Consider the following 25,824-nt stretch of genomic DNA (forward strand, 5'->3'; position numbering starts at 1 on the left):
TGCTGTTGATTTTTTTTAGCTTTTTCACTATCTTCACTTGTATTTATGTTTGTGGATGTCTGGTTTTTGTCTAGTGGAGCAATAGATATCTGACTGACTGCGTTTTCTTCTTGTTGCGGTACAGATTTGGATTTCTAGGTCACAACAATGGCGCATTTACCAACCAGCAAATGAAACCTATAGGACCGGGCATGGAATTTGATTTTCCAGACAATTGTTAATTTCTTGCGGATAGTATTTATCCAAACACCGACCCTCTGGTTACGCGCCATATAAAACGGTAGAACTTCTAAGTTTGCAACAGATGGAACGAAGACGCAAACGAGAATATAACATTCTTCACAAAAGAGAAGATTGTATGTAGAACATGTTATCAAAGAGCTTCAAACATTTAAAGTGATCGGTTCCTTGTATCGTCATCCTAGATGGGAAATGGTATCAATTGTAAAGCTGTGTGCAGCTCTTTCTGTATTTCATGTTACCTTAAATCGGTCATTTGAACAAGATAATTTTCTTATACGTATTGACAATTGTATTATAAGTAAAATTAAACCAACTACGTTTATTGAAAATTTGCAACATTTTTCAACAAATTTTACCATTCTTTGGATAATTCAATCAGAATTTGGGGACGCTGGCAAAACAGAATGTAGGATCACTATGTCTCGCTTTTTTGTATTCACTCAAAGGCACAACAAAAATAATTTTTAAATGTATTTTAGTTAATAGTTTGTTATATTTTTTATTTTACAAATAAAGGAAATTTAGGTAGAAATGCAAGTACAATTAGACATTTTAACTTTTATATCCATCCTGCATCACCGTCAATGGATGCCGTTCCTCATGTAGTTGCTCGGGTAAGACTGTTGATTGCAGATACAGATCTCTTACGAGTGCAGATACAGATCTCTTACGACAGTTCCATCTAATATACCGAGCTCAACAACTAGATTGCAAGTTTTTATTTTCAAAAGTGTTTCTTAAACTAAAAACAACATACGATACGTATTTTAGTGCTCATGAACAATTTTTATTTCGATGTCCACAACAAACGTCAGAAAGTCTTCAATCAAATATTGTTGTGAGTCAAATCTGTTAATACTATCTAGAATATCCGTTGCAGTATAACTGAAGAATGTATATTCCCTCACTTTGCAATTATTAGTAACATTTTTGACATTTTAATGTCAATATTTGCAGTATTAACGTTAACAAAAAAGAAAAGAAAAGAACGACAGTATTTTGACGCTTTGTTGCCTTTATTTGTACGTGACATTTTTGTCGTGAAAATAACTGTTCACGCGCAAAATATTGTAAACTTCAAAATATGATACCTGGACTAACAATGTATAATATTGACGAGGCTAGGCAATATGCCTCTTTACATGCACTATGAACGAAAAGGCAAACAATTTCATCGTTCAATAATGGAACCAGAAAAGCTTGAGCATGCCTTAAAGTTTATTTTTTTTATCCACAGTTCATTAATAATCATTTCGAACCCGTGAACTTAAATTAGAAAATGGTGATAAAATAATGATTCCAAAAGGGAACTACAGACATGACATATAGTTCCAAATACATGAATTATCCTGCAACTATTCCTTGAGATGCCAAGAATTTTATGCGTCTCATGGAATCCCAATTCTTCACATTCATTTGTGTAAACTTAACATAATGACTTTAAATACAATTTATGCCTGAGCTGCTATAAATATATTGCATCAATTAAACTTCATCAATGGATGTGCCCTGGATAGTACTGAGCATTCACAAGTGATGACCTACATTTGAGATTAGGACTCTAGACTTAGTCATGTTTTGAGGTATTGTTTTTTTTTTCCTTCATTATTCTGCAGCTCGTGAGATCTGGAAAGGACGCTGTTCAGATGAATGATGGTGAAGGTTGTACTGCTGATTTGAGCTCTGGAAATGATAATGGACAGATGAATGATGGTGAAGGTTGTACTGCTGATTTGAGCTCTGGAAATGATGATGGTCAGATGAATGATGGTGAAGGTTGTACTGCTGATTTGAGCTCTGGAAATGATAATGGTCAGATGAATGATGGTGAAGGTTGTACTGCTGATTTGAGCTCTGGAAATGATGATGGTCAGATGAATGATGGTGAAGGTTGTACTTCTGATTTGAGCTCTGGAAATGATGATGGTCAGATGAATGATGGTGAAGGTTGTACTGCTGATTTGAGCTCTGGAAATGATAATGGTCAGATGAATGATGGTGAAGGTTGTACTGCTGATTTGAGCTCTGGAAATGATGATGGTGAAGGTTGTACTGCTGATTTGAGCTCGGGAAAAAACGATGGTCAGATGAATGATGGTGGCGGTTGAACTGCTGATCTAAGATCTGTAAAGGAAAATTGTCCGATTGATTGATTGTTGGTTGCTTAACGTCCAGTGGCAAGTATTTCATGCATATTCAGGACAAGAACAAGTTCACAATAAATACTATAGGTAGGTCTTGAAATAATAGACATTTTGCTTGGCAACAGGCCACCTACGGACCCATCAAAGAGTTGTTGCAAGGTTGCAATGGTTCTTAACGTGCAAAGAGCGTGGCACTCTCCTTACACGATGCATCGGATTTAACGTCCCCAATCTGACCGGACGTGACTGCGAACTTGATACATCCCGCACAGCCAAACGGACGCCCCACTTCGGCAATCGTTTTACTGCCGGTCGGAAGAAGACCAAGTGACCATATTTCTATTCCCCAGTCACCCTTGGGGTAGAAAATTGTCCGATAAATGATGGTCAAATGAATAATGGTGAAGGTTGAACTGATGATCTGGGCTCTGGAAATGATAATGGTTATATGAATGATGGTGGAGGTGGTGCCGTTGATTTGAGCTCTTGAAATGACGATGGTCAGAAGAATGACGAAGATTATAGTACTGATCTGAGCTCTGGAAAGGATAATTGTCAGACGAGTGATGGTGGATGTGGTAATGTTGATCTGAGATATTTTCTGTCATGTTAAGTTGTACGTATTGTCTCTACAGAATTCTGTTATGTAATTCCAATTGATTCGAATGCCGCACCCGGTATTTTTGTATGAAAATGACGGAAAAAACCACCATTATGGAAAAACTAGGTTTAGAAAGTGTCATACCTACTTTCGAAACAGAGAAGATTGACCTGAAGACATGCATGTCATTTAATGATACACATCTGATTAGATTAGGCGCAAACACAATGGGTGACAGATAGTATTAGTTATAACCAACAAATAGATAATCATAAAGTTGATTGATTGATTGTTGGTTGCTTAACGTCCAGTGGCAAATATTTCATGCATATTCAGGACGAGAACAAGTTAACAATAGGTAGGTTGTTGTAATAGAGGCCATCTAGGATAATGGTCGGGGAAATTTGGACTGCCACTTGAAAATGAGGGTATATTGGATAGGGACAGAAATTTTGCCTTGCAACAGGCCACCTACAGGCCCCTCAAAGAGTTGTTGCAAGGGTTCTTGACGTGCAAAGAGCGTGGTGCTCTCTTTACACGAGGCATCGGATTTAACGTCCCCCTTCTGACCGGACGTGACTGCGAACTTGATACATCCCGTACAGCCAAACGGACGCCCCACTTCGGCAAGCGTTTTACTGCCGGTCGGGAGAAGACCAAGTGACCATATTTCTATACCCCATTCACCCTTGGGGTATAATCATAAAATCCTAGCTCCTGTACAGCAGAAACAAACAATATCAATAGTGAACTTTGCATCGGCATGAATTACATCTTAAAATTTTAAGGACACTGATTGGACTGTTGAGTTACTATTTGAATAGTTAAATTGCTATCAGTATCAAGATATTTCCCTCAGTCAATGTTAAAATATATTTTTTAAATTACTTAGACTAAAATTCTGAGGACAAAGAAGTCAGTGGGTATTTTCAACTACGCCTTCACATATCTGAGCTTTTAAAGGTAAAGAGGGACATGGTTATTTACTGACCACAATGTTTTAACACCCTGACTGTTGATCACTGTTATCGTCGGCCAAGTTTCTTCCATGTGTGTATACTTTCTGTATGCTTTTATATCAGAAGAGTTCTATCAGAGGAGATACCAGGACTCAATTTTGTATATACGCCAGACGCGCGTTCCGTCTACAAAAGACTCTCAAAAGACAGACAAAAAAGTTAACCAATTGATAGCTGGTGGCTTCGATTCAGACCAATAAATGCAAGTTTTGATTCTCCAAATAGAAAAAACAACTTAGCGAAACATACAATGATATACATATAAATTTTTACATATTGGAACAGTATACAAAATTGAAAATGTCTTCCTTTACAGACTTATCGCAAAAAGAAATTGTAGTGGTCACTCATTCGTGAGAAGGCTTCGCAGCAAATTCGGGACAACACCATTCCACAGATCTGTTGCTCAATCATCCAGGACAGAATGAGTCCTGACATTTGATGGCCGTACGATGCCGACCCTTCACCAGGTACAGCAGTATGCCAGCAGATTAAGTCAAATTTATAGGCTATAGGCAACAGAGAACATCACCATTTGCCGTTGTTCTATCGATAGGTGGGAACGATATTGATTTCATGACACTGCTATAGCGCATCCTTGATACGTTGAACGAAGCAGGTGTTGAAAGAGTAGTTTCAACGTAGCAGGTGTTGAAAGAGTAGTTATCTGTAACATCCTTCCGAGAAAGGACCCCATCAAAATATCAACAGAATCCAACAACCAAAGAAGAGACTTGATCAATAATCGACTTCGGTTACTGGCAAGGGAAAATCTACGACGAGATAACATCTACTTTTAAGAATTTCCTTCGTGGATTACCAATAAAGACCTGTTTTGTAGTGATGGGATCCATTTTGCTCACTTTGGTTTGGCAAAATATTACTTCGCCATCAAAGCAGCCATTCTGAAAACCAGGGCCATTGGAACTAACACGAGACTAGGCAGAGCCAGAAGATAGAGTCTTACTGGTTGTAAAACGGCCCTGTCCAGGGTCACCAATATTGTTAGAAAAGAATGAAATTGTTGTACATAAAATTAAAATGTATAAAATCTAAACCCATTCTTTTTTAAAACACTTCGAATTTTTTTATATCTTATTTTTGTTATCGATAATTTTTCTTTGAGCAATATTCTTATAAATTTCTTAGACCCAATTAATTATACTTTTTCACTCTTAATATTTAATCCCCTAAATAATCTAAGATAAATAAAGAGAATTAAAGCAAAACATACAACTGCTCTGTTGCCTTTAAGGGTGAGGGTTCTACAGTAAGGCCAGTGCGACTGCTAAGTTGTATTTAATGCAATTGCTCTAGGCCAAACTAAGGAGTTGCTTGAAATGGTTTCTCAAGAAAGAGTAATAAGCTTCTTCAGTAGACAATGTCAATTTCGATCTACTATAAACATTATCCATTGCTAAATCTAATCATCAGTAAAAACAAAACCAACAGAAAAGAACAAAAATACAAAATTAAAAAAAATTAAAATTAACTATTAAGATATGTGTTGGTTTTGATGTGTGTTTTTTTTTCTCCTTCCGTTTGTTTGGATTTATATTTATATATATATATAGATGCGCGGTTAATACATTCTAAATGTAGATTTTGAAAATAAACTTCAATTTAATCAAAAATATAATAACTAAAACAGACGTGACGCGACTCTACTACATCATAGTGCTTTAAATCCTGTACCTACAATACTATAATCAAACACATCTGGCCGTAGATTAGCTCACCTGTCCGAGGCATGAGAATGTGCAATCATTTTGATTTTTTTATTCCAATTTAATGTGAAACATTCAGAAACCTATGCTTAGTCATATATTTAATAAATCCTAACTTATTCAAGTGTCATTATTAAAATATGGGATGGATTATCATATTTGACTTACAGTTTTATGCAATACATACATAATGGTAAATACTATCCCTACTGATTTGTGTCTACACTTTCTTTACAATGTAAAAGTTTTAATTCTGTTTTCGATAAACTTGTGTACCCTATTAATTTACATTAGCATGTATTAGGCAAAATGTATTTTGTAGAAAATTCAGGCAGTTGCAACTTGAAAACTAAAGGTAATGATTTTTATTCTGAAAAGAGAAAAAAAGGTAATGGAAACACGAGACCTATTGAGAGAAAAAACTGCTGATGCCAAGAATTGAAGAATTTTAACCAGTATTATATTCCTGTCGCTTCTGTGATTCCCAAGAGCAGGAAATAATTTATTGTGGTCCTGCTGCCTACTACTGTTATACATGCTGTATGAGAATACATAAAAACATATTGTTCCACAAACCACACCAATGGAAGGTATGGTCATATAAAAATATATAAGGTTTTAATGATTGGAAATTATATTAATATTGAGTATAAGAAAAATATTAACAGAACTATCTTTTGTGTATCCTACCAGTTACCATGCAAGTCTAAATTTTAAATTAGAATTTAAAAATAGACACTGATAGCACAACTACATACATTTTATATGACAATCCTATTTTTATTCCAAGAACAATTTAAGACATAACGTTGACTCTGACCAAATAGAGATGATTTCCAAATTGATCAGAAGTAGAATTATTATTCAAATAATTTGAAATTCTACAAACAAAACTTAATTTCAGTATTTAATACGACTTAACGATAACAATTTTTTTACACATGATATCCAGAGCCTGAAATGCCACATTCAAAGAGGGTACCAAGTAAATTTAGTCTTGATAGATCATGGAAACAAATAAACTGATTTTTTTTTAGTTTGGATTGTTCCTAGTAGATAAATCCAATTTTTGACTATTATTAAATGATGGAAACAGTCCATCAAAAATTAAGACATACAAGGAAAGAGAGAACAATAGTGGGAGTCTCTTTATAAGAACTCTTTTTGCTATTTCAGCGCTATGTATCGATGTAGGTATTATGTATATATAAAGATGCACACAACTCTATTGATTGTTGATTGTTGGTTGCTTAACGTCCAGTGGCAAATATTTCATGCATATTCAGGACGAGAACAAGTTCACAATAAATACAATAGGTAGGTTGATACAATAGAGGCCATCTGGGATGATGGTCAGAGAAATTTGGACTGCCACCGAAAAAGGAGGGTATATTGGATAGGGACAGAAATTTTGCCTTGCAACAGGCCACCTACGGACCCCTCAAAGAGTTGTTGCAAGGGTTCTTAACATGCAAAGAGCGTGGCATTCTCTTTACACGAGGCATCGGATTTAACGTCCCCCTTCTGACCGGACGTGACTGCGAACTTGATACATCCCGCACAGCCAAACGGACGCCCCACTTCGGCAAGCGTTTTACTGCCGGTCGGAAGAAGACCAAGTGACAATATTTCACCCTTGGGGATCACACAACTCTATGTCAGACATCAAATTCTTTGATTATATACAGGAATCTGAAGTCATATGTTAACTTGTAGATATATATATATATATATATTATATGTTATTGTATATATCTATGACATCAGATTCCTTGATCATATACAGAAATATATATATACAGTACAAAGGGAAAATTTCACGATACTGTCGGATTATCACTACGGTCGAAAATTACCAAGTGACTGATTTCAGATCAGACAGAATTGTTTATTTATTACAAACAATTATTTAGAAAAAACGTTCCAATTTAATAAAGTCATTTAAGTCGGAAGCTTTCCCTTTCTTAATTGAATTTAAAGATTGGATATTTCACATTGTGTTAGTTCCTTAATACCGGAGTTGTTTGTTAAGTCGGATATTTGTCCATCTCAGTTGAACGGCAAACGCCCAAGTCTGACAGATTAAGGTCAACAATTTCTTTCCGTTATAAAACAAACAATTTCTTTCCACACAAAAAGCTTTAGACCAGAATTTATAAAGTAAGAGAGTTAGCATGCCGTTTTGAAACAGCAGGGCATCTTGCTCTAACAGCAACAGCTTCGCCGATATCACTCAGGATTGGAAGTTATATTGAACTATAGGGAAACAACTCTTGATTATATGATTGATTGTTGGTTGCTTAACGTCCAGTGGCAAATATTTCATGCATATTCAGGACGAGAACAAGTTCACAATAAATACAATAGGTAGGTTGTACAATAGAGGCCATCTGGGACGATGGTCGGGGAAATTTGGACTGCCACCGGAAAAAGAGGGTATATTGGATAAGGACAGAAATTTTGCCTTGCAACAGGTCACCTACGGACCCCTCAAAGAGTTGTTGCAAGGGTTCTTAACGTGCAAAGAGCGTGGCACTCTCCTTACACGAGACATCGGATTTAACGTCCCCCTTCTGACCGGACGTGACTGCGAACTTGATACATCCCGCACAGCCAAACGGACGCCCCACTTCGGCAAGCGTTTTACTGCCGGTCGGGAGAAGACCAAGTGACCATATTTCTATACCCCAGTCACCCTTGGGGATAGTGGAAAAAGACGAAGATTATAAGATCGTCAGGAACTTTAGAAGTACAGTGGATCATTAGCCTGTGAAGGCTGATGACATAAAATATGTTTTATATGTGTATTATTATCGTATATCAGGAAATTTGAAGAGTTGGCTGAACTGATTATACCTATAGCGGCACAACTATATGAGCAGTATAGTGATCTCCCGTTCACTGTAATCTATGTTGAAAATTTGGAAAGTCCTGTGTACTTTTTCCACTATTTGGAGTATCAACGCAAGGAAAACGGATACAATGGAGAAAATATTCCTGAACATAAGACAATATCACTCTGACTATCCAGAGACTATGAAGCAACATATTGTGAAGGACCTTTGTCAGAAAAAGTCTATATTAAGACTGATACTAGCAACAGTTGACCTCGGCATGGGACTAAATGCACCATCTAAAAAGAGAATTATCCATTGCCGACCACAAATAACATTAAAGAAATACATGCAGGAAATAGGACGAGCAGGTCGTACAGGTTTATTCGGCTATTAAAGTAGGTTGAAGTTGACTGTTCACTATGTATAAACTATGAAAATAAAGCCTTGCTCCAACAACAAATAAACAAGAGATTCATTTGTGCCATATGAATATCACCATTTGTTCCAACTTATTTCCCTGCAAAAAAGTGAAATCACAATAATACTGAACTTCAATGAAACCAGAGTCCCTAATCAAATGGCAAATTCAAAAGCTGAAACCCATCAACCGAACGGATAACAACTGGCAAATCCCTGTATTTGATACAGGCATTTTCTGATTATGAAAATGTAGAGTAAAACTTGCCAAGGTTGTAGAATGATCAAACCGCTGGATCTATATTTACGTCGACACCTTAACTGAACATTACATAATACACTATACTACAGTAGAGGTCATCATCATTAAACATGTTAAAGAGATTTTACACTAATATTTCATACATTTTTCGTTTGATGATTTAAATTCAAATTATTTTACTTTCTCAATCGGTAGTTAATGTTCATCATAACCCTTTGGCTAAAATGGCCGTATTTACACCCCAAATTTTACTCCGAGTACAGACTAACCTATACACCTGCAACAATTTTAGGGTGTGGCAGGAACTAGATATATAAATTTTAAATGCATTTTATGTTTCAGAAAATTATAAACTTTTCTAGATTTTGCTATTCATTTTTTTTCGTTCCTGCAGAAGGTGCAAAAATTAACTAAGTAATGAAAACGATTGAGAAGCTCCCCTCATATAATCAATGTTGTGAGTAGTATTGATTTAAATGGACAATAGATAGACAATAGACACCTGTAAACAATAGGTGATTTAAGGAGGCTCGAGGGTTTAAAAATTTCAGAAAAAAAATAAACATTTGTTTTTCATTACAAATTTTATTTATTACCTTTTGTAGTTGTTACTTTATCATATGGTACAAAAAACATTCAAAAAAATTAATTCGTGTTGGCCCCAGATGACTTTTAAAATGTAAACATCATTGAAAAAGTTCAAAATTATCTCCCTTTGGTGGAAAATACAACTTTTTGGCTTTTAAATTGAAATATCTCTTTTAACTCATCGGTGACCTATATGTTTTAATATAATTTCGATATATGCTGTACTTAAACTAAATTATTGTAAAATTTGAGCGATTTCTGTAATAAATTTCTTTTTTTATTTCAATATTACCTTTATTTCTCCTATTAGTTCAACAGAAAAAAAAAACTTTTACAAAGATTTATGCTTCTTTCGAAGGCATGCAGATTGTGAGCGCAAATGAACGGTGACCCCATTTTTTTATTTTATTTTTCTATTAACTAGAAGATAAAGTTCATTTATAGAAAAATATAGAGAAATCCTATATAAATGATTTAGACCCGCGAACCCCCTTAACAGCTTTAAACTGTGTAACTGAGTGGACCGTATCAAATGAAACTCGGGTGTTTGTTTATTTTACTGCCTTCTGCAGACTGAAAAAAAATGAACATCAAAATCCAGGTAAGTTTTTAATGTTCTGAAACGTAGACTTCATATAACTTTTATATATCTAGTTCCTGCCATGCCTTAAAACTTTCCTTGATGTACCAGTTTGTCTGTACTCATAGTAATTTTGGAGGTGTAAACACGGCAATATTTTCAATTCCTTAAGATGAACCTTGAAAATTCCAGATCCCATAGACAATTCCACTTTATTAATAGTAACTTGTTGGTACCACGCGGACGTGGCATTCCCTAACATATTTGCGATATACCTGGATAGACAATTATATTTTGTACGTCACACAGGTAAAATAAAATATTTGTCGTTTATGGTATGGAGAGGTGCACTTATACTGATTTTACGAAAAGTGAAAGAATTATATAATTTAATCTGTAATGTCTATCGGACGATTCTACAGGATTTAACCAAAGGCATGGACAAATACGTAACACCATTGAAGGTACATCATATCAAGGTAAAGCTAGATAAGACTCGGATAACTCTGAATAATTATAGAACGATACTACAATCCCTTCCTTTTTTCTGTTTTTTTTTTTTTTTTTTACTAAAATGTATTAATCTTTATAAACTACACTAACCTGATTGAATTAACATGCTATAATCAATGCTCTTCAGCTTTGTTCTAGTTTGGCTTTATAAATATTTTGATATGAGCGTCACTGATGAGTCTTATGTAGACGAAACGCGCGACTGGCGTACTAAATTATAAACCTGATACCTTTGATAACTACTATAAACTATTAATCAAATTTAAAAAAAATCTAAATACTTATAATCCCTGTTAAAACTTTACTTATTAATTTTCTCTAAATGTAACGTAACCGGAGCTAGTTATCCTGTCTTGTTAGCTCACCTGGCCCGAAGGGCCAAGTGAGCTTTTCTCATCACTTGGCGTCCGTCGTCGTTAACTTTTACAAAAATCTTCTCCTCTGAAACTACTGGGCCAAAACAAACCAAACTTGGCCACAATCATCATTGGGGTATCTAGTTTAAAAAATGTGTGGCGTGACCAGGTCAACCAACCAAGATGGCCGCCACGGCTAAAAATAGAACATAGGGGTAAAATGCAGTTTTTGGCTTATAACTCAAAAACCAAAGCATTTAGAGCAAATCTGACATGGGGTAAAAATGTTTATCAGGTGAAGATCTATCTGCCCTGACATTTTCAGATGAATCGGTCAATCGGTTGTTGGGTTGCTGCCCCTGAATTGGTAATTTTGAAGAAATTTTGCTGTTTTTAGCTCACCTGGCCCGAAGGGCAAAGTGAGCTTTTCTCATCACCCGGCGTCCGTCGTCGTCCGTCGTCGTCCGTCGTCCTGCGTCCGTCGTCGTTAACTTTTACAAAAATCTTCTCCTCTGAAACTGCTGGGCCAAATTAATCCAAACTTGGCCATAATCATCATTGGGGTATCTAGGTTGAAAATTGTGTCCGGTGACCCCGCCAACCAACCAAGATGGCCGCCACGGCTAAAAATAGAACATAGGGGTAAAATGCAGTTTTTGGCTTATAACTCAAAAACCAAAGCATTTAGAGCAAATCTGACGTGGGGTAAAAATGTTCATCAGGTCAAGATCTAACTGCCCTGAAATTTTCAGATGAATCGGACAACCTGTTGTTGGGTTGCTGCCCCTGAATTGGTAATTTTTTGGAAATTTTGCTGTTTTTTGTTATTATCTTGAATATTATTATAGATAGAGATAAACTGTAAACAGCAATAATGTTCAGCAAAGTAAAATCTACAAATAAGTCAACATAACCAAAATGGTCAGTTGACCACTTTAGGAGTTATTGTCCTTTATAGTCAATTTTTAACCATTTTTCGTAAATCTTGGTAATCTTTTACAAAAATCTTCTCCTCTGAAACTGCTGGGACAAATTAATCCAAACTTTGCCATAATCATCATTGGGGTATCTAGTTTAAAAATTGTGTCCGATGACCCCGCCAACCAACAAAGATGGCCGCCATGGCTAAAAATAGAACATAGGGGTAAAATGCAGTTTTTCGCTTATAACTCAAAAACCAAAGCATTTAGAGCAAATCTAACAGGGAGTAAAATTGTTAATCAGGTCAAGATGTATTTGCCATGAAATTTTCAGATGGATTGGACAAACTGCTGTTAGGTTGCTGCCCCTGAATTAGTCATTTTAAGGAAATTTTGCCGTTTTTTGTTATTATCTTGAATATTATTATAGATAGAGATAAACTGTAAAGGGAAACAATGTTCAGCAAAGTAACACCTAAAAATAAGTCTACATGACCTAAATGGTCAATTGACCCCATAATGAGTTATTGCCCTTTATAGTCAATTTTTAACAATTTTCATAAAATTTGTAAATTTTAACTAACATTTTCCACTGAAGCTCTTAGGCCAAGTTCAATATAGATAGAATGATTGTAAGCAGCAATAATGTTCAGAAAAGTAAGATATACAAACACATCACCATCACCAAAACATAATTTTGTCATGAATTCAAATGCGTCCTTTGTTTAATATTCACATAGACCAAGGTGAGCGACACAGGCTCTTTGGAGCCTCTAGTTGGTTATTATCTTGAATATTATTATAGATAGAGATAAACTGTAAACAGCAATAATGTTCAGCAAAGTAAGATCTACAAATAAGTCAACATGACCAAAATGGTCAGTTGGCCCGTTTAGGAGTTATTGCCCTTTACAGTCAATTTTTAACAATTTTTCGTAAATTAAAGTAATCTTTTACAAAAATCTTCTCCTCTGAAACTACTTGGCCAAATTAATCCAAACTTGGCCACAATCATCTTTGGGGTATGTAGTTTAAAAAATGTGTGGCGTGACCTGGTCAACCAACCAAGATGGCCGCCACCGCTAAAAATAGAACATATGGGTAAAATGTTGTTTTTGGCTTATAACTCAAAAACCAAAGCATTTTGAGGAAATCTGACATGGGATAAAAATGTTTATCAGGTCAAGAACTATCTGCCCTGAAATTTTCAGATGAATCGGTCAATCGGTTGTTGGGTTGCTGCCCCTGAATTGGTAATTTTGAGGAAATTTTGCTGTTTTTGGTTATTATCTTGAATATTATTATAGATAGAGATAAATTGTAAACAGCAATAATGTTCAGCAAAGTAAGATCTACAAATAAGTCAACATGACCAAAATGGTCAGTTGGCCCCTTTAGGAGTTTTTGCCCTTTATAGTCAATCTTTAACCATTTTTCATAAATCTAAGTAATCTTTTACAAAATCTCCACTGAAACTACTAGGCCACAATCATCTTTGGGGTATCTAGTTTGAAAAATGTGTCCGATGACCTGGCCATTCAACCAAGATGGCCGCCACGGCTAAAAATAGAACATAGGGGTAAAATGCAGTTTTTTGCTTATAACTATGAAACCAAAGCATCTAGAGCAAATCTGACAAGAAGTTAAATTGTTAATCAAGTCAATATCTATCTGCCCTGAATTTTTCAGATGAATTGGACAACTAGTTGTTGGGTTGCTGCCCTCCAATTGGTAATTTTTAAAGAAATTTTGCCGTTTTTGGTTATCTTGAATACTATTATAGATAGCGATAAACTGTAAACAGCAATAATGTTCAGCAAAGTAAGATCTACAAATAAGTCAACATGACCTAAATGGTCAATTGACCCCTTAAGGAGTTATTGCCCTTTATAGTCAATTTTTAACAATTTTCATTAAGTTGGTAAATTTATGTAAATTTTTACCAAATATAGTTCTCTGTTACTAATGGGCAAAGTTCATGATAGATATAATTGTAAGAAGCAAAATCGTTCAGTAAAGTAAGAACTTCAAACACATCACCATCACCAAAATACAATTTTGTCATGAATCCATTTGTGTCCTTTGTTTAATATGCACATAGACCAAGGTGAGCGACACAGGCTCTTTAGAGCCTCTAGTTTTTCATGTAATTTCTGACACTAGTAACCCGAATTTAGCTTGAACGGACAAAAACATGTTAACGCTATTTAAATGAGATTAATCGTCAAAAGATTGACAAAAATTAAAAATCAAGTGGTGTAAGACATAAGTACCAACCACAGACTTAGAAATTGGTATTTGCTGCTTCTCTGCCAACATGGCCAAGCACATGCCATAGGGCTTTAATGAGTAAAAGCAAAGACTAGTTGGCCTGGATCGAAAATAATTTGTTCCTGCAAACTGTTAAAAATCTGTCCAAGCGTCTAGTACAAAAGTAGGTTTTTTTTATTTATCATCATGTTCTCATCCTTAATATGCACCTGACCTGCCACTGGTTGTTAAACAATCATTTGTCATTATTTTATAGAGGGTCCGTAGGTGGCCTGTTGCAAGGCAAAATTTTGTCCCTATCCAATATACCCTCATTTTCCAGTGGCAGTTCAAATTTCCCCGACCGTCATCCCAGATGGCCTCTATTGTATCAACCTACCTATTGTATTTATTTGTTATCTATTAATCATGTGCTTCTCCTACTTATTTGTATTGTAGTCCTGTAATATTATGTTGTCATTTCAATGTTATATTTAACTTTGCCATTAAAGTTCGAGGTTTGACATGCCACAAAACCGGGTTCAACCCACCATCTTTATTATCCCAATTAAAATATCCTATACCAAGTCAGGAAGATGGCCATTGTTATATTATTGTTCGTTTCTGTGTTTGTTGCATTTTAACGTTGTGTCGTTTTTGGAAAGATTAGAACTTGTTCTAAATCTTTACTTAGGCACCACCCTCCCTAACAACAGGACAGGTTAGCTACTGTTAATAAATGTATTCACATTAAAATATAGTTCCCTATAGTTCTCATGTATGTGCACATAATACACAAATAAACTGAAAAAACTGGGTATATTATTGGAGCAGTTCATTCAAGAATGTATGTCATTATGTGTGTTGATGTGCAGGCTTTTTAAAAACATTTTGATTAGGTAAGTGGGTATTGATTCAACTAGTATGATTGACAACTGTCATTATCACTAAACAATCAGAGACAAGGTGGACTTTTAATTACAATGCCACACCTCCTAAACTGTCAATCAAATTGACCACATTACCTATCTACATCAGTCTTACATAATTGTAGACCACTCCAATATGCATCTAATTCTTAATACACAAGTATTTGAACTCATAATTGATTACACAAATGTGTGTATTATTTGTGTGATATTTATAAGGATGATAGATGTATTTATTGCCAATTACTTTTGATCTACATTTCATAAAGTAATTCTGTAAATCATATCTGAAAGATAAATGATTAATGGATTAGCAAGATCTTAAAAAAATGAAATATGAATATAAATATGAATATAAATATGAATATAAATATGAATATAAATATGAATATAAATATGAATATAAATATGAATATATAAAAGGTATTCAAGTATGGCCTATAATGTACTTGATAAATTTCCAATAATCATCTGTAATTAGTCAACAATTTAGATTAGTTCACTTTTTTATCAGGAATTGGCTTGAAACAGTTTTAAAATTTATAAACTTTTAATTATAAAAAAATATTGTTTATTAGTTTATTTCCCATCAATCATTATGTCTATTTTAGTCATTTGAATTTTTATTAGAAGTAAATATATATTTTTGCAATCAAGAAAGAATCCACATTTCAATAACATTAGTTTTTTTTAATTAGTTTTGAAAAATAAAATTGAAAATGCCCTGTGTTGAAAAATACATTAAAATTTGATCAAAAGGCACTCTAAAACTTTTAATTTTCAATGCCATATAACCTCTGTTTCAACTTACAAAATGCCCCAAAACAACATTTTTATACGACCGCAAATTTTGAAAAAATTTTCGTCGTATATTGCTATCACGTTGGCGTCGTCGTCGTCGTCGTCGTCGTCGTCGTCGTCCGAATACTTTTAGTTTTCGCACTCTAACTTTAGTAAAAGTGAATAGAAATCTATGAAATTTTAACACAAGGTTTATGACCATAAAAGGAAGGCTGGTATTGATTTTGGGAGTTTTGGTCCCAACATTTTAGGAATTAGGGGCCAAAAAGGGCCCAAATAAGCATTTTCTTGGTTTTCGCACTATAACTTTAGTTTAAGTTAATAGAAATCTATGAAATTTTGACACAAGGTTTATGACCACAAAAGAAAGGTTGGGATTGATTTTGGGAGTTTTGGTTTCAACAGTTTAGGAATTAGGGGCCAAAAAAGGGCCCAAATAAGCATTATTCTTGGTTTTCGCACAATAACTTTAGTTAAAGTAAATAGAAATCAATGAAATTTAAACACAAGGTTTATGACCACAAAAGGAAGGTTGGAATTGATTTTGGGAGTTTCGGTCCCAACAGTTTAGGAATTAGGGGCCAAAAAGGGACCCAAATAAGCATTTTTCTTGGTTTTCGCACCATAGCGTTAGAATAAGTAAATAGAAATCTATGAAATTTAAACACAAGGTTTATGACTATAAAAGGAAGGTTGGTATTGATTTTGGGAGTTTTGGTCCCAACAGTTAAGGAAAAAGGGGCCCAAAGGGTCCAAAATTAAACTTTGTTTGATTTCATCAAAATTGAATAATTGGGGTTCTTTAATATGCCGAATCTAACTGTGTATGTAGATTCTTAATTTTTGGTCCCGTTTTCAAATTGGTCTACATTAAGGTCCAAAGGGTCCAAAATTAAACTTAGTTTGATTTTAACAAAAATTGAAACCTTGGGGTTCTTTGATATGCTGAATCTAAAAATGTACTTAGATTTTTTATTATTGGCCCAGTTTTCAAGTTGGCCCAAATCGAGGTCCAAAATTAAACATTGTTTGATTTCATCAAAAATTGAATAATTGGGATTCTTTGATATGCCAAATCTAACTGTGTATGTAGATTCTTAATTTTTGGTCCAGTTTTAAAATTGGTCTAAATTAAAGTGCAAAGGGTCCAAAATTAAACTAAGTTTGATTTTAACAAAAATTAAATTCTTGGGCCTCTTTGATATGCTGAATCTAAACATGTACTTAGATTTTTGATTATGGGCCCAGTTTTCAAGTTTGTCCAAATCAGGATCTAAAATTATTATATTAAGTATTGTGCAATAGCAAGTCTTTTCAATTGCACAGTATTGTGCAATGGCAAGAAATATCTAATTTCACAATATTGTGAAATAGCAAATTTTTTTTAATTAAGAGTTATCTTTCTTTGTCCAGTATAGTAAGCAAGAAATATCTGCAAAAATTTTTTTTAATTGGAGTTATCTTTCTTTGTCCAGAATCAACTTAAATCTTTGTTATATACAATATTCAATGTATATTCACTTTTTACTACCAACTGATAAATTTAAATAATCTTTACCATTCAGTGATAACAAGCAGTTTTTTTACATCGTAATATTTTATGATGTATTTAAATGAGTAGTAATTGTTGCAAACTCCATTAGAATATTTTAATTGAAATTAGTTTTGGAATAAGGGAAAGGGGGATGTGATTTAAAAATTGGGTTCAATTTTTCTCATTTGAAATTTCATAAATAAAAAGAAAATTTCTTCAAACATTTTTTTGAGAGGATTAATATTCAACAGCATAGTGAATTGCTCTAAGAGAAAACTTTTAGAGTAATAATAAAAAATTTTAAGTTCATTTGAATACATTCATTCTGTGTCAGAAACCTATGCTGTGTTAACTATTTATTAATTTTTGGTCCAGTTTTCAAATTGGTCTACATTAAGGTCCAAAGGGTCCAAAATCATAATGTGACATAAACCTATGTTGTGTCAACTTTTTAATCACAATCCACATTTAAAGCTGTATCAAACTTAAAAGTTGTGTCCATACTTGTCCCATCTGTTCAGGGTTCTACATCTGCGGTCGTATAATGCTGCGCCCTGCGAAGCAACTGGTTTAGATTATTTTTGTTGGCACTTTAAAGCTTTTAACTGTTGGTCTAAATTTATGTCTTACAAGGATATTTGGTAACATTTACTAGAAGAATTTTTGCATTTTTTTGTTTTTTTGAAACATGTTCAGAACCGGCAACATAATTTGGATTAGATATAAACTGCAGTTTAAATAAAATTGTGCAAATTTAGAGACCCATATTATTTAATTTGAGCACCTTTATTCACATACTGGAAAAGCAAGTTTCCTTCTAAAGACCTGCTGTAAATGCAATTTTCAGCCATAGTGCTTTATAAATGTTCATTTTCCCCCACCATACCTTTAATATAAAATAATTCAAACTACTGTTCTAATCTTTCCATGAGTGATATCCATCACTTTGATTTCTCTTATTTTTGAGTTATTAAGATAAGACGTGGAACAGTACTTGTCTATCCCAAATTCATGTATTTGGTTATGTTATATTTGTTATTCTCGTGGGATTTTGTCTGATGCTTGGTCTGTGATTATGTGTGTTGCGTTTCGGTGTCGTGTCTTGGTTCTCCTCTTATATTTAATGCGTTTCCCTCGGTTTTAGTATGTTACCCCGATTTGGTTTTTTTCCATGGATTTATGAGTTTTGAACAGCGGTATACTACTGTTGCCTTTATCTATTGGTGTCACAACTGTCAAAACTAATTTGAATTATGATAAAGGGTTACTTATATGGGATGACTTGCTTAAAATTTTGCAACTGTGTGGAATTTAATCAAACTTGATCAAACTTGAGCCGTTACGACGAAAGGAAGAAAAGCAATCACGTGAGATGACAAAAAAGATAATATGTTTATCGCTATTTAACCTATGACAATGTTGTCAACTTCATAAGCAACTCCGCTTCCCTCCATAGTTTCTATTGAAGTTCAATGGCAACTTTTATGTATATTGAATTATATATTTACATTTCAGTGAACTGCAATCACTAGGATACGAGGTTGCCGCTGTAGCTTCAAGCAGTAGTGGATCATACTTTGAGGTAAATTGGAAAATATACACAAGACACTGATGAAATAACACTTTTATTGCTTTTTTTGTACTTGTGAAAAACTGATTAAAAGAATATAGTATGTGTCTAGCTACATGGATCTGTACACATTTGTATTAATATACAAATGTCAAGTATCATTTACATGGGTTTACTTTTATACATTGTTATTTGGATGGAGTGTTGTCTCATTGGCACTCGCACCACATCTTCTTATATCTAATTATTCAATTCATCTGGAAAAACATACTTGATAACTAATATTGAAATTCAGTTTATTAAAGGTACGGATCCAGTCATATTAAAAGCATCAGTTAAAACAGTTGGCTCCTAGGGGATGTTGATTACACCACGGTGTTGACATGAATATCAATAATGTTGTTATTTTGTATAACTTTCCTGTATACAAAACTTTGACCTTTTGAAAAAACTAAGGATTTTCTTATCCCAGGCATAGATTACCTTAGCCGTATTTGGCACTTTTTGGAAATTTGAATCCTCAATGCTCTTCAACTTTGTACTTGTTTAGTTTATAAATATTTTTGATTTGAGCGTCATTGAGTCTTCTGTAGACGAAACGCGCGTCTGGCGTTCTAAATTAAAATCCTGGTACCATTGATAACTATTTACACCACTGGGTTGATGCTACTGCTGGTTAACGTTTCGTTCCCGATAGTATCACCAGCCCAGAAGTTTACACTTCGGTGTTGACATGAATATCAATAATGTGGTCGTTTTTATTTTTATTTTTTTATTGTGAAATCTGTAGAGATGATCTGAGAATGACCCATCTGTTTCTGAGAGACGTTTTGCCAAACAAAGTTCTAATTCTAATAGATAGACTTCTCATATATTTAAAAAAATATAATTCGTCTAATTTGAAATTGGACCTTAATATAAAATTGTCTGACTTTATTAAGAAAAAAAATATCAAACATACTGTAAGATCTATGGAGAGATAACAAGATCATGGAATATCAATATTTAACGCTGACGAAAAGCGTTGTAAAGGGCATGTGGTTTACCGACAAATTTTGAATTCTTTTACCCTTTCTGTACATATTTGAATTTTATAATGACTGTAAAAATTTAGATATAATCATTTGAGTGACAACATGAGTATTAATATAAAATTAGCCATAGAAATATTCAACAGAAGTAAATCACAAACAGAAAGTGACTTTTTTAAGCAAATTTGCTGAAAATTCTGATGTTGACATAACCCAAATAAATAAAGCCGCCTTGATTTCAAAATTACATAGGTATATAAAAAAACTTATAGGAAAACAAAAAGAAGAATTTGAGCTTTTTTCAATACCGGTGGCTACAACTTCTTCAACTGTATCAAAAGGAAAACTTTTAAAGATGAACTTTATTCATATTAAGAAACATGCACTTCTCTAGCTACGGAAATGTCTGAAATTAAAAAAAAATCTGTTGAAAAATTAGGTATTATCAAATCAATTAATTAATTCCAAACTATTGTACCAGTTAGAAAAGGTAAAAAGAACAGTCTTAGAACTAAATAATAAATTACAATTGTTAGACCAACCTGTTCCATTACTCCATCTTAAAGAACAGTTATAAACTGCAACTGAGGAGAGAGATTATTTACATCCACTACTTCTTGATCATGAGGAAATTATTCTTTTTGATCCTGTCAAACAAGTCATATACACCAGATACAAGACAGTGCATTATGAACATAACAAATTTCAAAAATATCTAAGGATACATTGTATGCATCCATACTAAAAAAACAATTCCACTAACAAAATAAGTGATATTTGCCGGCAGCTAAATCAGACATATTCTGAAAATATGGAAATAAACAAGAGGGTTTATTTCATGGCAGATTATTCTACAAAAATATAGATAAGATTACTTGAAAAGGTCACCATCAGAGAGATATTGCATATGCAAGACAATGTTCGCCAGCTGTAGCCATTTCAAACTCTAACAAACATACAGTTGTAAAAGGAAATAGAAATAAAAACTGGAGACCTTTTAACGCAGATGATAATATTGGAAGTTTCGTTAATCATTCCATTAACATATCATGAAGTGTAACGTTTAGCCCTCCATTAGGGACTGGGGAATGATAATATGGTCACGTCCGGTTAGAATGGGGACGTTAAATCAAAGTTCAATCTATAACCAGAGGAACAGCCTTTAATTATTGGTAATTCAGGGAACATGTAAACAACAGTGCACGGCTATACTGCAGAAACTCTACCAATTTCTAATTTTCTAAACGTTTTCTTTAATAACATTTTTTTAATAGATCACTGAATTATTTCAAACTATATCAGCTGTAAGCAACACAATTCTCGGAACTCTGTAACGTTCTTTTAACCACTGGCACTTATGATACGTTTCACATGTTTTTGTAATGAGGTAGAGTTTGTATTTAATTGGTGTTACCTTATCTTATATGTTTAACTTGTCTTTGCTTTGTATCATGCGTGGTAACAACTGACAAGATTATAAATTTTCACACTAGCTATGAACAACAAAATTATGAATTTTTGAGAAAAAATATTGCCCTTCACTCACACATCTCCAAAGTATTTTTTTAAACTGCGTAAGCTGTATAAGAATATCATTTTCTTCAAATTCTATACCTAAATATGAAAGACTTTTAAAAAAAACATATGAATAAATTATTTTTTATTACAGCCAACCTGAAATACTCACGGCCAGTATTTTAAAGTGTAGTTAATTTGCAGGTAGTCTTAGTAAAAGGAATAGAAGAAGTGTTCCAGACAGCTGTAGCAGGAACAATTCTGCCTAAGATTCGGGGATGCGGACCACAGCTAATTCTAGTTTGTAAACTGATGTAACGGAGACGATGGATGCCAAATGTGATGCGCTATAATATATCTTAAGTAAATGAAAACCATACACTAAAAACGGTATATAATTTTATCATCAAAGTACAACTTTTATCATGTAAAGCCAAAAGAAGTAGAAATGGAGCATTCAATGACTTTAAATTACCGTACTTTGGAGGCATGTAGCAAATGCACTAACCTATTCGATGGTTGAAAAGCTTGGCTTTCCTTGGTTGGACTGAATGTCAGTCCTCAGAGGATTCAAACTAGTCATATAAAATATATATATTACTCACAGAAGGTAACCAAAGAATTTGCAACGATGCAAATATTAAACTGTACAATATAAATAAATATCTTTAACCAATGAATTCAAAAAGCAAAAGCTATGTAATTTAACAAATATATTCTTAACAAGCTTCATGTAAATTTATAACAATGAAATACATCTAATATGAAATTTAGAGTTTTTCCAAAGGGAGCTAACAATTTAACTAATAACACTGTCTGCTACATCCCCCCCTAAGACAAACGAAAAATGTCATCAATAAAGTCTTCAAGTTTAAAGTGTCTTTCATGAATATGCAACAGTAAACACGCAAATATGCAAATGTGATACAAATAAATATCTGGCTGCAACAATAACCACATAAATATGCACATGTCATACAAATAAATATCTGGCTGCAACAATCAACACGCAAAATGACTAACACAAAATTGTGTAACTTGCACTGGAAACTTTTAACGGTTAACTTGTAAATCATTATATCAAACTTGTAAACGGTTAATTTGGAAATCGTAATATCAAAAAATCAAAATTATATCAAAAGTACAGTTAAATGAATCCTCAATTTTCTTTTAAGCAGTTTTTTTCCTCTTGGGCCTTCCTTTTTTTCCCTCTCATATATTGCTTTCTTTCTAGTGCTGTTCCCTTACGATAGGGTAGTGTGCCGTAATCGCTCTTATATTTGTAATTATTCACTTCAATCTTTTCTATGTTGTTTTCGTCCCTCTCCTTCCTATGGACAGCGGACGCGTGCTGCATTGCCCCTTCACTTTTTTGCAAACCTCTGTGTACATGCTATGCATGCATATACCATTATCTTTTTCACACGAGTCTCTTGTGGACAGTTACCAATATACCACTATGACCGCACCAGCAAGTAACCAATATACCACTATGACAACACCAGCAAGTAACCAATATACCACTATGACCACACCGGCAAGTAACCAATATACCACTATGACCACACCGGTAAGAAATCAATATACCAATATGATCACACCAGCAAGTAACCAATATACCACTATGACCCCCACCGGCAAGTAACCAATATACCACTATGCCCCCACCAGCAAGTAACCAATATACCACTATGACCACACCGGCAAGTAACCAATATACCACTAACACCACACCGGCAAGTAACCAATATACCACTGACTTCACCGGCAAGTTACCAATATACCACTATGACCACACCGGCAAGTAAAAAATATACCACTATGACCACACCGGTAAGAAACCAATATACCACTATGACCACACCGGCAAGTTACCAATATACCACTATGACCACACCGGCAAGTAACCAATATACCACTATGACCCCCACCAGCAAGTAACTAACATACCACTAAGACCACACCGGTAAGAAACCAATATACCACTATGACCATACCGACAAGTAACCAATATACCACTATGACCACACCGGCAAGTACCCAATATACCACTATGACCACACCAGTAAGAAACCAATATACCACTATGACTTCACCGGCAAGTTACCAATATACCACTATGACCACACCAGCAAGTAACCAATATACCACTATGACCACACCAGCAAGTAACCAATATACCACTATGACCCCCACCGGCAAGTAACCATTATACCACTATGACCACACTGGCAAGTAAAAAATATACCACTGACCACACCGGTAAGAAACCAATATACCACTATGACCACACCGGCAAGTTACCAATATACCACTATGACCACACCGGCAAGTAACCAATATACCACTATGACCACACCGGCAAGTAACCAATATACCACTATGACCACACTGGCAAGTAACCAATAATGAAATGTCCATTTTATGTCCGGTTATTTTATAATCCGATTGCAACAAGTTTATCATTAAATGGGATCCACTTGTGGTAGGTCATTGATATTTGGTTTGCAATTGTATTAGCATTAATTGGCACAATTCATTGCAAAAATTACAAAAAGGCGATACATATCTCTGTGATAACAGTTTATTAATTATTACTATTACTTTATCACATTAACTTTGACTTTTGATAGGGCCATGTGAGCTTATGCCATCACCTGGCGTCCGTCGTCGTAAACTGAGATAGCTCTTGTGGTTAAGGAGACAGGCAAGCCCCAACCACGGTAAGGATAACGATCAACCAGAGGGTGATAAAGGCAGATGCTAGTCATTTTATGACTTTGTCTCAAAGAAGAACTCCTGCCAAGACACAGCAACATCTGGCAAGATAAAATATGCGTTCCTCAGAGAAGGACACGCAAGAATTGAGAAGAAAGAACATTCAAATGATCTTCATTAGTGAGTAGTATTATGAAAAACTTGAATCAAAAGAAAACAGAAAATGATGATTGGTTTTGAGCTTTTTCTAATTCATTGAAAGTTAGTTCTTTCAATAATGCAATAGGAAAATAAGGAGCCGCAACCCACAGCATATTCTTGTAAGCAAATTAACATATATTGTAATGCATTTATTGTGTATCATTGACTGATTGGATGACAGTAAGTGTAAAATTCTCAATCTCCTTGTCTGTAACTAAGAACGCTGCCATTTTGAATTGCAGAATGTATTGACATGTAATTTTTACAATTATAAGCAGAAAATTTCACATGTTACACCTAAACAAATTCTTTTTATCAATCCTTACACATTACATTTAAAAGTGTTTGACGCCAGAAACATAACAATGACATCACTCTATTAAAGGATCAAAGAAGATAACATCTTTTCACAGAATTTTCTTTTAAGAGAACTGTACACTCAACTAATGTTTGAAGGTGAATCATGTCCTTATTTGCAATAGAATTGAGATAATCTTTAATCTTGGCGGCTCTCCATCGGTAATATTACTGTCGCAAATACTTCTTTACCTGTCTCTGCTATGCATCGCCAAGTGAACTTAATTTCCAACAGTAAAACAGTAAATTACCTTGGATGTCTGCAAAGCTTCCAATACAGTTATCTCTCGATTCCTATCTGTAAGAAATTTATGAACTGTAGAGATATGCCAGTAGGTCTTTTACATCTGATACCATTGGGGCTTGCACAGCATCTCATCAAATTTATTTTTAGTATGCTGCCAGAGGGAGTAATAGACAAACTTATGCTGCATCTCTTATATATGGTTCCTGGCTGTCAGTTTGTTGATTTCAATAAACATTTAGGCAGCAGACAAGGGAAAGACTTCACACAAGTAAGTTGAAGTTAAAGATCCCTTTGTGCCTTTGTTATTTTTTTACATTTTGATTGCATTGGGATGCATTTCCTATGACACATTCCCAGTTACTTTAATTATTTGATATACAATTTTAAGAAGAAGATGTGGTATGATTGCCAATGAGACAACTATCCACAAAAGACCAAAATGACACAAACATTAACAACTATAG

The 25,824-nt window shown here is 34.3% G+C and overlaps 1 protein-coding gene and 1 long non-coding RNA gene across 2 annotated transcripts; both read left to right on the top strand.

Moving 5' to 3' along the window:
• Positions 1-827: 827 nt before the first annotated feature.
• Positions 828-2,351, top strand: LOC134718062 (uncharacterized). Its single transcript, XM_063580557.1, has 2 exons — positions 828-857; positions 1,860-2,351. Exons 1-2 carry the CDS (start codon positions 828-830, stop codon positions 2,349-2,351), a joined length of 522 nt encoding a protein of 173 aa, XP_063436627.1.
• Positions 2,352-10,759: 8,408 nt separating this feature from the next.
• Positions 10,760-22,988, top strand: LOC134719716 (uncharacterized). Its single transcript, XR_010107676.1, has 3 exons — positions 10,760-10,897; positions 19,237-19,303; positions 22,042-22,988. It is a non-coding gene; the product is annotated as an uncharacterized LOC134719716 (long non-coding RNA).
• The last annotated feature ends 2,836 nt before the right edge of the window (positions 22,989-25,824 follow it).

The sequence above is a fragment of the Mytilus trossulus genome, chromosome 5, assembly GCF_036588685.1.
Source record: "Mytilus trossulus isolate FHL-02 chromosome 5, PNRI_Mtr1.1.1.hap1, whole genome shotgun sequence".
Lineage (NCBI taxonomy): Eukaryota > Metazoa > Mollusca > Bivalvia > Mytilida > Mytilidae > Mytilus > Mytilus trossulus.

Coding starts and splice junctions, on each gene's coding strand:
- LOC134718062 (XM_063580557.1), top strand. CDS start 828: ATGGATGCCGTTCCTCATGTAGTTGCTCGG. Junction 858..1,859: donor TTCCTCATGTAGTTGCTCGG/GTAAGACTGTTG, acceptor ATTATTCTGCAG/CTCGTGAGATCTGGAAAGGA.